Source organism: Sapajus apella, unplaced genomic scaffold, assembly GCF_009761245.1.
Source record: "Sapajus apella isolate SASKATOON/1434 unplaced genomic scaffold, GSC_monkey_1.0 scaffold51, whole genome shotgun sequence".
NCBI lineage: Eukaryota > Metazoa > Chordata > Mammalia > Primates > Cebidae > Sapajus > Sapajus apella.
The window spans coordinates 3,728,420-3,741,206 of NW_022436991.1; the positions used below are offsets into that span (position 1 = coordinate 3,728,420).

The following is a 12,787-nucleotide window of genomic DNA, read 5'->3' on the forward strand; positions in this document are numbered from 1 at the left end:
AAAAGAAAAGAAAAGAAAAGAAATGTAATACTGACCCCCATTATATTATTCAATCACAATCCATATGCAAATTTCCTCAATTTGCAGAAAAATGTCCTTTAAGGCTACTTTTCCCCTCAATCCAAGATCAGTCCAGGCTGATAGCTGTCATGTCTCTTTGCCTCAATTACCTAGAAACAGTACTCCTACTCCCTCCCCCTCATTATTGGTCTTCCACAACATTTACATTCTTGAAAGCCCTAGTCAGCTATCTTCTGGAATGTTCCACATTCTGGATTTGTTTTTCATTGTCTTTCTCATTTACACCACTTTCTCATTTTCACTAGGATGAGAGGCTCATGACAATGCCTGGGCCATCAGCAAAATAAGCCAACATACAGAATTCTCCAGAACTCACAGACAGGACCACAAAACTAGTACTGGCTTTCAAGAGAAACAAATCAATGAGTTCACATTTTCACAGACTGACAATCAAACCACATACTTGCTTGGGGAGCTTTATAATACTTTTGCTGGAAACGAATCTCCAGGCAATCCGATGAAAATAGCTAGGGACTTCCAATCTGCCTGAAAGCTCCTGTCTGCAAGGAAGCTGGGGTGAAGCACACAGAACGCTAGGAACCGGGATTCTGCAGAATCTTTAGGATACTCACTTTCATCCACAAATGAAGAATAAACAGAGAGGGCGACGTGGGTGGAATTTCACACATGGAGCAAGAATTTGGGGTATAGTTTTCGCATGTGAGCTTCGATGGGCCTCGTGGTACCCTCCAGTGTACTTGTTCCGGGGAACAAGTGGTTGGCAGCTTAGGTGAGAAGGCACAGTTAAGGCAAAGACACTGAGGTGGGCACATGCCAGGTGTGTTTGAAGAAGAGCACGGAAGCAGAGACAGGGAGGCGGTGCCAGATGACGATCAGCCTCGGGGGTAAAGGTCTCTGTTTTTTATTCAGAATGGGATGGAAGCCCACTATGAACAAACGAAGAACATGATCTGGCTTTTTCTTTAAAAGGAAGACAATTCATGCTGCTGAGAATAAACTCCAGGGGACAAAGCAGAAGCAAGTGACTGGGCAAGAGACTATTGCAATAATTCAGGCAAAAGATAATGACACAGCTGGAGGAGATGGCTCATGAATGTAATCCCAGCACCCTGGGAGGCCATGGCGGGAGGACTGCTTGAGCACAGGAGTTTGAGACCAGCTTGGGCAACACAGTGAGATCTCATCTCTATCTTAAAAATAAAAAAGAAAAAAAAAAAAGAAAAGATGATGGCAGTTCAAACAAAATGCCGGGCGAAGCTGGGAAAGATGGTAAGATCCTGGCTATACAGTTGTTCCTCCATATCCATGGGGACTGGTTCCAGAACTCCTCAGAGGATACCAGAATCCACAGATGCTCGAGTTCTTGATATAAAAAGGCATCATAGTTGCATACAACCTATGCATATCCTACCACATACTTTAAACCATCCCTAGATTACTTATAATAACTCATACAATGAGAAGGCTATACAAATAGTTGTTATGCTGTACTGTTTTTAAAATTTGTTCATTTTGTATGGTTACATTGTTGTTTTTTTTTTTTTTATTTTTAGACTGGGCGTGGTGGCTCATGCCTACAATCTCAGCACTTTGGGAGGCTCAGGCAGGAGGATTGCTTAAGCTCTGGAATTTGAGACCGGCCTGGGCAACATATTGAGAACCCACCTCTACAAAAGATTTTTAAAAATATTAGCTGGGCATGGTGGCATGAGCCTGTGATCCCAGTTACTCAGGAGGCTGAGGCAGTAGGAGTGCTTGAGCCTGGAGGTTGGAGGCTGCAGTGAGCTCTTATTGCACCACTATACTCCACCCTGGATCACAGAGCCAGACCTTGTATTAAAAAAAAAAAAAAAAAAAAAAGCAATAGTAATAGGCCAGACACAGTGGCTCATGCCTATAATCCCAGTGCTTTGGGAGTCCAAGGTGGGTGGATTGCTTGAGCCCAGAAGTTTGAGATCAGCTGAAGCAACAAGGTGAAACCCTGTCTCTACAAAAAATACAAAAACTTAGCTGGGTGGTGTGCGCCTATAGTCCAGTACCTTGGGAAGCTGAGGTGGGAGAATCGCCTGAGCCTGGGAAGTTGGGGCTGCAGTGAGCCGTGATTGCATCACTGTACTCTATCCTGGGCAACAGAGTGAAACCCTCTCTCAAAATAAATAAATGGCAAGGCAGAACGGCTCATGCCTGTAATCCTAGTACTTTGGGATACCAAAGCAGGAGGATTACTTGAGGCCAGGAGTTTGAGACCAACATGGCCAACATGGCGAAACTCCATCGCTACTAAAAATACAAAAAAAAAAAAAAAAAAAATTAGCTGGGCATGGTGGCACGCACCTGTAATCCCAGCTACTCAGGAGGCTGAGGCATGAGAATTGCTTGAACCTGGGAGGTGGACATTGCAGCAAGCTGAGATCATGCCACTGTACTCCAGTCTAGACAAAAGAGCGAGACTCATCTCAAAAAATAAACCTCACCATCCTCACAGCCCCTGCCACCTGGATTGTTCCAAGCTCAGAACCCCACAGTCAACAGAGCTCTCTAGCATCATCATTGCCAACTGTCACAAAATGTATCCAGACTGTCCCGTCCCTCTTTGCCCACCAGCACTGACCCCTGGTCCCTGCCACAACCTCCTAAATGGCCTCTCCACAATGCTGTCAGGCACTGTTCTAGGCACAGCACACATAATAGTCATCTACTCCTCCCAGCAAGTCCCGTTTTACAGATGTGGAAAGGGAAGCCCCAGGAGACTCAGTTCCCTTAAGGTATTAAGGTAATACAGCTGGCAAGCAGAAAACAGCAAAGCTAAGAATCCCATGCAGGCACAGTCTGGCCCCTGAGTCCACGCTCCTCCCCGTTCTGTAACTTCCATCCTCTCCCTCCCCCCACAAATGGAAACACCCCAAGAACGGAGGCGAAGTCTGGCTTTTTTGCTCGCTGTCACATCTCAGCTCCTAGCACTGGGCCTGGCATATGGCAGGTGCTCCACAAATAGCTGAATGCATGAATGGGTTTTCACTGAATGGGCTTCATGAATGGATTTGAGAGATCAGAATACAAGTTGGATACAAGGAGCACATGCTATGGCTGCAACTGTGTGAATGTCAGGTGCCCACAAGAAGAAGGCTGCAAGGAAACTGGACACTGAACACGCCTGGTTGCCGGGATCTCTTTGGAGTGTATGGATAGTGGATGGATTTCTCCCCTACTGCGGTCGCTCATGGTATTTGGAAGCAGGCAAAGTCATTTAAGGAGGCTCTGAGGTCAATCCCCAGGAATCTGTGGTTTCTCCTCAAAGTCTGCTTGTCCTTGGACAGGAGCACACTGGAGGGAGGGAGTCCCACAGTCCAGATGGGACATAGCTCCCTTCCTCTGGCCAAAGCAGCCAGAGCTATCTTTCTTACCCCTCAAAACAGTGCCATCATCTGGGCGATGACTTGAATGTTTCAGATACCGTCCTCAGAGCGTTGCTCAAGCAGAAAAATGACAGCCCCATGGAGCCCAGCGGGATGAGTCACAGCTTGCGTGCTCAGCACCTGTAGCAGGGATGCGGCCAGCTCCCACTCACTGAGCACCTACTCAGTGACAAGCATGGTGCTGTGGGCTTTACACGTGATAATCATTTGAGCTCAACAGCACTCCTTGGAAAGTCTTTTAGAAACCATTTTTTTGTTTTTCTGTTTTTAAGAGAGGATCTCACTCTGTTGCCCAGGCTAGAGCGCAGTGGCACGATCAGGGTACACTGCAGCCTCGACATCTCAGATTCAGGAGATGCTCCCACCTCAGCCCTTCAAGTATCTGGGACTACAAGTGTGTGCCACCATGCCTGGCATTATTTTATTTGTTTTTTTATTTTAGTAAAGATGAGATCTCGTTATGTTGCCCAGGCTGGTCTTGAACTCCTGAGCTCAAGTGATCTTCCTACCTCGGCCTCCGAAAATGCTCGGATTACAGGTGTGAGCCGCCACATCCAGCCCTAGAACTATTTCAAAGGTAAGGCCACTGAGCCTTACAGGCATGAAGACTCTGGGGCACATTGCAAAGCTGATTACTCCAATGACACCAGCGGTTGCAAAATCAAATGTCAACAAGACCAGCATACAGGTAAGCACAGGCCCTGTCTACAGGGCCCCTGCACCCTGGCCTCCTGCCCAAACCGGCAGCTGGGGCTGGGAAGCCCTCGGTTTGCAGCAGGTGGCCACCAATTCCACTGAGAGGAACAATGCAAAGTCCTTCTCTGTTAGAGAGAGGTAGTTCTACATACAATAATATGATGTCTTCCATTTGCTTTAATACACTGCCTGCGTGAGTGGTGTATTTAAAATAGATGAAAGGGCAGATAAAATAAAACTTAGCAAAATAGTAAAAACAACTGAAGCTGAGGGCTGGGTGTACGGAGATTCATGATGCTATTTCCTCTAGAAATCTACTGTTTTATCTGGTTCCTCTCCTCTTCCCTTCCCTCCCGTACCCCTTCTTCCTCCAATCCCTCCCTCCCTTCAACTTCCTTCCACTTTCCTCCCTCCTTTCTTCCCAGCCCAGCCCCCCATCACTCCAGCAGATGTGGTACACGTGGCTGCCCATTCCTGACCCCTGCCCTGTGACACTCTCCTCTCTAGTGAAAAACAAAACAGGCTTCACTTGAAACATGACCAGTTTGCCTCTTTCCTGAGTGGTGACCACGTCTTTGAGGCTTCCCGTGAGAAGCCACCTTTTTTTGTTTGTTTTTTGTTTTTTTGAGAAGCTACCTTTTATGTCAGAGCTTGCCTGTCACACCTGGCCCAGAGGCCTGCTGCTGGTCAGCAAGCACCTGTGGTGGCTTCTGGGGAATATCCTTTATACTGTCATTTCTGACTGAAGTGTGACAAGGGCAGTGAATACGCTTTATGCTGCATCTTCGTGCTGTGTGGAGACAGCACTCCTTTAAGCCTGGCAGACCACATCGAGTCAGGAGAACGGTGACCAGTCCCTAACAATTCTCCCTGAGTCAGCTTTCTCCAGCTCATCAAGGAGACAAAAGCATGCCCAGCTTCCAGTCATGCAGCAAGTAAGAACGGCTTCACCTGTCCTTCACCTGTATTTTGTACACACTGAAGGCATCTGGTCAGACTACAGAGTAGGATGATTCTCCCCCATTACAATGGTAGGTTAGGAGAAGCTCCAGCATTTACAGTCCCTCCCTCAAAAAAAAAAAAAAAAATACAAAAATAAAAACAACAACACAGGCATATCTTATTTTAGTACCATGTGCTTTTAACATCCATAATTCCTAGTATTTTCTGAATGTCACCCTCCTTAGCAAAAGACATAATTTGCAATCAGGCTGGGCAAAGACAAACAGCCATTACCTTCTTAATGGCCAACTACCCAAAAAGGCTCAGTTAAGTGAGCTCAACTAGCAATCTAATCAATTAAAAGTGATAAGTGAAAAACTTTTAACCTTTATTTCAGCAGGCTATTCCTGGGGGGATGAGGGAAGGAATGTGAATTGCCAGCATAAAATTTAATTCCATTACACGGATGCAAACATTCTTGCTGCCCTGATGAAGTGCCCCCTGGCCCCCACCCTTAAGGCAAGCCCTTCTCTCCTTGAATCAAATCAGAAGAAGACTGGTTTACGATTCTTTGCAGTCAACTCGATCAATTTAAACCCTTAGAGAGATCCCTGTGGCCATTTCTCAAGGGCAAAGGGCCAAAGGAGATGGAGGAGAGAAGTCACAGCTTCTTTATTCTTCCAAGGGAAAGATGAAACATAAACAAGAAGGCCAGAAAAAGAAACTAGACAACCAGGTAACACAATCCTCATTCGCTGAGAACCTCTACGTGTCAGGCGGCATGCTATGCTCTTCACACGTACAATCTCCTGTAATACTGACTACAGTTTGCTGAGTACAGTTACACAGGAGGCACCATGCTTGGTCAGATATTTCATATGCTGTTTCATTCAATCCTCAAAACAACTCTGTACTATAAGAAAGACTATCTCATGTTACAGAAGTGGAAACAGGCTGTGGCAGTCTGTCATTTGTATAAGGGAATACAGAGCAGGGTCTAGATCACAACACCATAGTTTTGTCAAAATTCATTGAATTACATACTAATGCTTGGGGGAATTTTTTTGCATGTAAATTATACGTCAATAAAGCTGATTTAAAACAGCAACAACAACCCGACAGAGAGGGGCCTGAGCTTTTTCTGCCCACTCAGTCACCATCCCTTCTTTGATTTTCCTTTGAGGGCTGTCTCCTTCCTCTCTTAAGTGATGGGGTTCAAAAGCAACTGTCCCCCACCCAACTCCAGAGCTGGGCATGCATCCCTAGCTTAGGCCATCAGTGAGTCACATTCCTCTGACCACTGGCTGGTTCAGGGATGGCCCAAGCTAGGCCAATAACATCTCTACCCCAGACTTGGAGAGAATTAAAGGGAGAGAGAAGCTCTCTTTCCATCAGGGCTGCTTAGCTGGTTGAACAAATCTTGGGGTTGCTCATGGTCATCTTGCCACTACCTGGTGAGAACCCTCCTGAGGATGAAGCTGGAACAGAGGAAAGCAGAGCTCAGAGATGGAGTAGAGCAGAGCAGCTTCCTGATGACACTGAGCACCCAGATCCAGCCATGCCTGAAGGCAGCTAACTCCTGGATTTCCCAGTGACATAAGCCAATTTCCCTTTCTTTTCCATAAGCCAGCCTAAGTTGGGTTTTCTGTCTCATATAACTAATGACTCCCAATATACCACAACACCCTTAAGAAACAGAAAACCATGCCACTCACTGATGTGCCTGTGCCCTGCAGCAAATGGAGGAAAGAGAAAGCTATACAAATACGAGAGGCGTTTCAGGAGCACGGTCAGGCTTTACGCCCACTGTCTCCTTTAAAACTCAGCCTCCTGCTGCAGACGAGAACACTGAGGCACTACACAGTAGAACAAGCAGCTCAAGGTTATGGGCTGAGCACATGGTTCTCCAGCCTCTGAAGCCTTCATCCTTACCTCAGCACTGGTGATTTGCTTTTTCCACATTTCTTTCTTTAGCAGTAGAACCCTTCTATCATTGGGATCATATAGAAAATGCTTAATATATAAAATGAGCCATACTGGTGCCACTATGTTTACAGGGAGGGCAGGAACCCTGGAGTTTGTTCACCCTTGCTTGAGCCCCCAGTTGCCCTGCAGAGACTTTTTAAGAGAACCAGCTGGTTGTGAAAGCAGAACCCTCAGACTGACCTCAAAGAACCTGGGGGCCTTTTCTTCAAAAAGTGCATGGGACACGCACACTGTTGGCTCATGGTCACAGCTCAACGACAGTACAAAATGCAGCTTGCACACTGACCCTCCCAGCGGCTAGTGATCAGCAGAGCGGTGTCCCGTGTCCCATGTCACCCAGACCCCTGCTGTGACTCAGAGCAGCCAACTCACTCAGATCCAGGACATCGTCGGTCTTGATCAGGTCCTCCTCCCGAGTCAGCGGCAACTGCGTCTCGGGCTCCCCTCGCAATTGCAGTGACAGGGAACGCAGCATGAAGAATACCCGGATGGCCTGGACCAACAGTTCGGAGAACAGAGAAGAGTGAGATTGCAGAGTCATTTCAGTGAGATGCCCCACATCAAGAAATTTGACTCTCTACTTAAAGAAAAGAAAGAAAAACCACAAAGCCCACTGCTTCAGGTATTGTGATTCTGGTGTTTGCTTTTACAGCAATACAAAAGAAATCAAAGGGGGAGTAGCCTGTTTTCAGTTATCCACAGGTTCAGGTTTGCGTTACTTTACTTGAACTGAGCACTGTCATCTGCCAGAACCTTGTTCTCAAGTGTCAGGTGACCTTTGTAATAGCCCTGCCCAACAGTCAGCCCCATTTCATAGACCGGGCAACTGAGATCTAAAAAGGTGAAGTGACTTCCAGCAAGGGCTACACCCCAAGGCTGTCCCAGCCAAACCAGCATGGACTCTGGAAAACCCAATCACTCCAAAAGTATTTCAAGCTCCTACCTACTGAATATGGGGGTGGGGCAGACAGAAGAGGGTGAAATGAAATCCCTGTGGTCTGCAGGGCCTGCAACCTGAGAAAAAATCCTACCCCGGGTGAGTCTCTTTAACTCCCAGTCCCTTGGTCTTGTGACAGGGAGTGTGCTGCTGATAGGGCAGAGACCTTGCACCTGGCAGGTGGGCAGTCACCTTGGTTCCATGAATGCCCCTCAGGCTTTCCTAGCCAGCAGAGCAGGGGCAGAGGCGAATCTGCCAGCATAGGGATTCCTGGCCCATGGAAGTGGTGTCTGGTCAGAATTGTGTGACCACCAGGTACTTCCAAAGAGCAGAAACAAAGCAGAGTCCCAGCAGCCAGAAGAGTGTGTGCAGAGAGCAGCCTCCAGCCCTGCCCACCAACGAGAGCCAGGAGGAAGAGGGGCAGTTCCTGGCCTCAGTCCACAGAGAGAGGCTACCTGCAGGCCCCTCTCCCTGATGCACAGCTGCTGGGCCTGACTGAGGGTGCAGTGCCCGAAGGGGAGAGCTCCAGAGTCAGACAGACAAGGTCTACATCGGATTCCCAGCTCCACTAAGCTGGGCAAGTCCCTTGACTTCTGTGAGCTTCCTTTTCCTCATCTGTGAAATGGGCATGATAGCTTGAAGGCCTGCTAGGAGGTTCTGAGATAACGCAGGAGGGAAAGCAGCCAGCACAGTGGGGTAGGGGGACAAACCACTGTCACCACCAGGGAGCTGCAAAGGCAAATCCCAGTGCACCTTTGGGTCTTCTTGTTTATGGCTCTGAAGGCTGCAGTCTGGACCTAGGTGAGGGGAGGGTGCCCTCTATACAGCAGTGTGCCTTCTGAAACTACAAAGGGGACAAATTACTGTCTGCAAAGAGATGTACTCACACTGCCTCCTCATACCCCAGTCAATGAGGAGATGATCAGCCTGCTTGCACCCGGTGCTGCCTTGGGCCCTAACCAGTGGGAGACCTTGGAGCAATCTCCTAATGTTGAAACTGGAAGAGCAATCCTATCTTCTGGTCCTATGCGAAGTCAGTGCAGTCCTCAGTAAACCATAAAGCACTAAAGATCAGCTCTCATGTTACAATGCTGATGATGGTGATGGTAGCATTCATATCTGATTGTTAACAGTTTTTAAAAGTACGGTCTTCATAAAGATATCCGTAACAATCAGAAAAAAAAAGTGTAATTCCATTAAAACATTCAAAAGAACTTCTATTTATTAAGCACAGTTCCTGTGGCAGGAACTGTGGACATCTTATTGTAAGTGTAACATTTGATGGAGAAAGAAACAGAGCTAGAGGGGCAATTTCACTTCACACATCTACTAAGTGGCTGAAGTGGGTGTGAACTCAGGAACGTATGACACTTGTGTCACTTAACCACATGCACCAGGAAACTTAAACATCCATGGCAGCCCAAGTACCGAAGGCCCAAGATGTGGGTGGTCACCTGAAATACTTGGCAGCTTGAGCTCTCAAGAAGTCATGACCACAAGGACAAGGAAGAAAGGAAAGGGTCCACCACAGCCAGGTCCAAGTCAAGGAGATGCTCATTTCTATGCCCAAACCTCCGTTCCTCTCGGGGTTCTGAAGGCAAATAACTCACGCAGGACCAGAGCAGGTGGGTGAGAAGACAGAAACATGTGTGGCTTTCTGTAGCCCATCACTCTGAACAACTGTAAACTTCCAATAAATACTTTAAAAGTTCAGAATTTGGCTCCCAATATGGGCCAATATCTGCTTTTGCTCTGCAAACAACACATGAATCATCAACAGTCATCATAAATATAAAATAGAATATAAAACACATACTGTCGGCTCTCTGTATCCATGGGTTTCATATCTCTGGATTCAACCCAAATGCAGATCAAAAATATTCGAAAAAAAAAAGTGGATGGTTGCATCCGTACTCAACACGTACAAACTTTTTTCTTATGATTCCCTAATCAGTACAGCATAACAATCTATTTACATAGCATTTACATTGTATGAGGTATTATAAGTAATCTAGAGATGATTTAAAGTCGACAGGAGGGTGTGTGTAGGTTATATGCAAACACTACGCCGTTTACATAAGGGACTTGAGCATCTATGGATTTTGGTGTCCTTGGGGGAAGGAATCCTAGAGCCAATTCTCCACGGATACTGAGGGAAGACTGTACAATAAAATCCCTCAATACTTTTCCTGGTTCCTGCCCCAACTCCTAAGAGAAGGAAGAACACGTGAGAAGCCACGCCCATGAATGTGGGGAGGGCCGATTCCCACGGGGCAGGGAGTGCCACTAGAGGCAAAAGCTGGACTCCCCTGGGGACAGGGGGGATATAAGGATTTGGTAGTCACATCGGGCAGCCCCACAACTCTGTGGATTCACAAAAGAAAGCTAAAATATGAGCATAAGAGCCGTACAATTCAACCGACCACCCCCTAAAACAATAACCACTCTCTGGCTGCCCATGGCATGCCAGGTACTACGCCAGCTGTACAGTGTGGTCTCATTTAAGCCTTTTAATGACCCTATGTGGTTCCTATTTTACAGATGGGGAAACCAAAGCCGAACAATGACAGGCAGCCTGCCCAAGGTCACTCAATGAATAACTGGATTCCAAGCTCCACTCCTTGACCTCCGAAAGATTTCAGGCTTGGGACCCAGGGTTTTATTGATTGCTTTTCTTTGCTAAGTAAAGAGGTAAATGTAAAAGTATTATTAAAAAGGAAAAAGAAATTATTATTCTTTCAGTCTTCCACAGAATACCAGGAAGGACTGACCCAGGAAGAACAGGTTAGATTTTGAAAAGGATGACAGCTGACCAAGCTCAAATATAAAGAGATTTCTCCAGTTTCTTTGCTTCAGTGAGTCTGGAAGCAAACTGGCAAACTCAATGTCACGGGGGAATCAGTCCAATGAGCAGGGGAAAGTGGGTGGCTCAAGATGCAATGTGGCTCAAGCTGGGGCTTGGTAATCACGTGAATGGCCCAAGCCCAGGCTTGTGCTCTGGAAACGGGGCACCCACCATGCAAGTACAACGGGACGGCACCGGTGATGCGCTGAGCCCAGGAGCTGGCTTGGAACAAAGGCTCAGTTTTCACCCTTCTCGTTCGTTGCTGCATGTGCAAGCTACCCAGTTTAGGAAACAGTCTCTCAGGTTAGAAGCCCACTGAGGCCACGTAGCTGTGAAAGTCAGTCATTCTTAAAAGAGTGCCGAAGCAGTTTAATGTGGGCGCAGCCCCTCGGAAAAGCAATTTGGCAATGTGCAGAGAGTCATGAAAAAAACACGTTCATACCCTTTGAACCAGAAATTCCACTTCTGGGAACCTATCCTAAGGAAATAACTCAAAAGAAAGAAAAACACTGTATTCATGAAGCTGCTCATTATAGTTTAGCTGAAAATAATGTAATACTGGAAGCAACCAAAATGTCTACTTGCAGGAAAATGCCAGATAAACCTTTCTTCATGAGGCCATAAGAAACCAGACTTATTTGAACTATGATAACATGAAGAACTTCTTATGCTACGATGAAAAGAAAAAAAAAGGAGAAGGGATGAAAGCAAGACCCTGGGACATTCTCTTTACAGACAAAGATGGGAGGAGCACAAAAGATGTCTAAGTATTGTTTGTGTAGGGTGATGAAATCATGAGAAATTCTTTTCCCTTTACTTTTGAAATTTTATGAGATGTTATTGTATTTTCTTTACTGTGTAATACACATTCAAAAAGAAAGCAAGATCTCCTATTTCCTTAAGGTCAGTAGTGATAAACACAAAAACTGCTTGTGGTTTTAGAAGGGAACAGGGAAACAACATGGAGACAAATAAAACCTCGTGCAAATACATTTGTTTCGGAACAGCTTCCAAGATGACTACATACAGATGGCTAGTGGCTCAAACCTGGATTTTGATATTCACCAAAAACTCCTATTCCTAACCCTCTTTTGTCTGGCATTAAGCTTTGGTTGATTTAGATCATTAAAGACTCCTTTTCTTTCCCACCGTAGATACTAGACTGCTCCATTTCTGTTCAGCCATGTTTCCTGAGTGCTTATTGTCTGCCAGGCCCTGGGCTTGTCACTTCACAGCCACTCTCATCTACCTTGGGCAACAGCTGAGAAGTAGGACACACGAGGGACCTGAGGCTCCGGGAGGAGAGTGACTCGCTCAAGGTCATGCAGCTGGAGTTGGGCTTTGACCCACGGTTGGTCTAACTGACAAAGCTGCTTTCCTCTCAAGTCTCCCTACATGTGGGGTGAGTCCAGCCCAAGCCCAAAGTTCTGCTTAAATGTTCTCACTGGACCAGCAGCTCCAGTGACCTTCATTTCAACATGAATTTTCCTTCTTAGCTGGCATGGCTCAGTGGCGCCCTTACTGTTCTGGTCTTATTTATATTATTCAGTGACCTTCATTTCAACATGAATTTCCCTTTTTAGCTGGAATGGCTCAGTGGCGCCCTTGCTGTTTTGGCCTTATTTATATTATTTGTTCATTGTTCTAGTCTTGCATCTTACTCAGAGCCTGATACCTAGAAAATGTTCAATCATTATGTTGAAAGAAAGAATAAGTGATGTGGTTTTTAAAATGCACGAGGGGGCCAGGCACAGTGGCTCACGCCTGTAATCCCAGCACTTTGGGAGGCCAAAGTGGGTGGATCACCTGAGGTCAAGAGTTCGAGACCAGCCTGGCCAACAGACTGAAGAACCCAGTCTCTAATAAAAATACAAAAAAAATCAGCTGGGCATGCTAGTTCACGTTACTCTAGAGGCTGAGGCA

At 46.4% G+C, this 12,787-nt stretch overlaps 1 protein-coding gene across 7 annotated transcripts in view; it reads right to left on the bottom strand.

Annotated features, from left to right (window-relative positions):
- The window catches only part of CLEC16A (C-type lectin domain containing 16A), a 223,546-nt gene that overhangs the window by 104,277 nt on the left and 106,482 nt on the right, over window positions 1-12,787 (bottom strand). For all 7 annotated transcript variants that reach the window (XM_032242763.1, XM_032242761.1, XM_032242765.1 and 4 more), the window contains one exon: window positions 7,455-7,575. In XM_032242763.1, coding sequence (XP_032098654.1) covers window positions 7,455-7,575 — 121 coding nt within the window. The remainder of the gene's footprint in view (window positions 1-7,454; window positions 7,576-12,787) is intronic.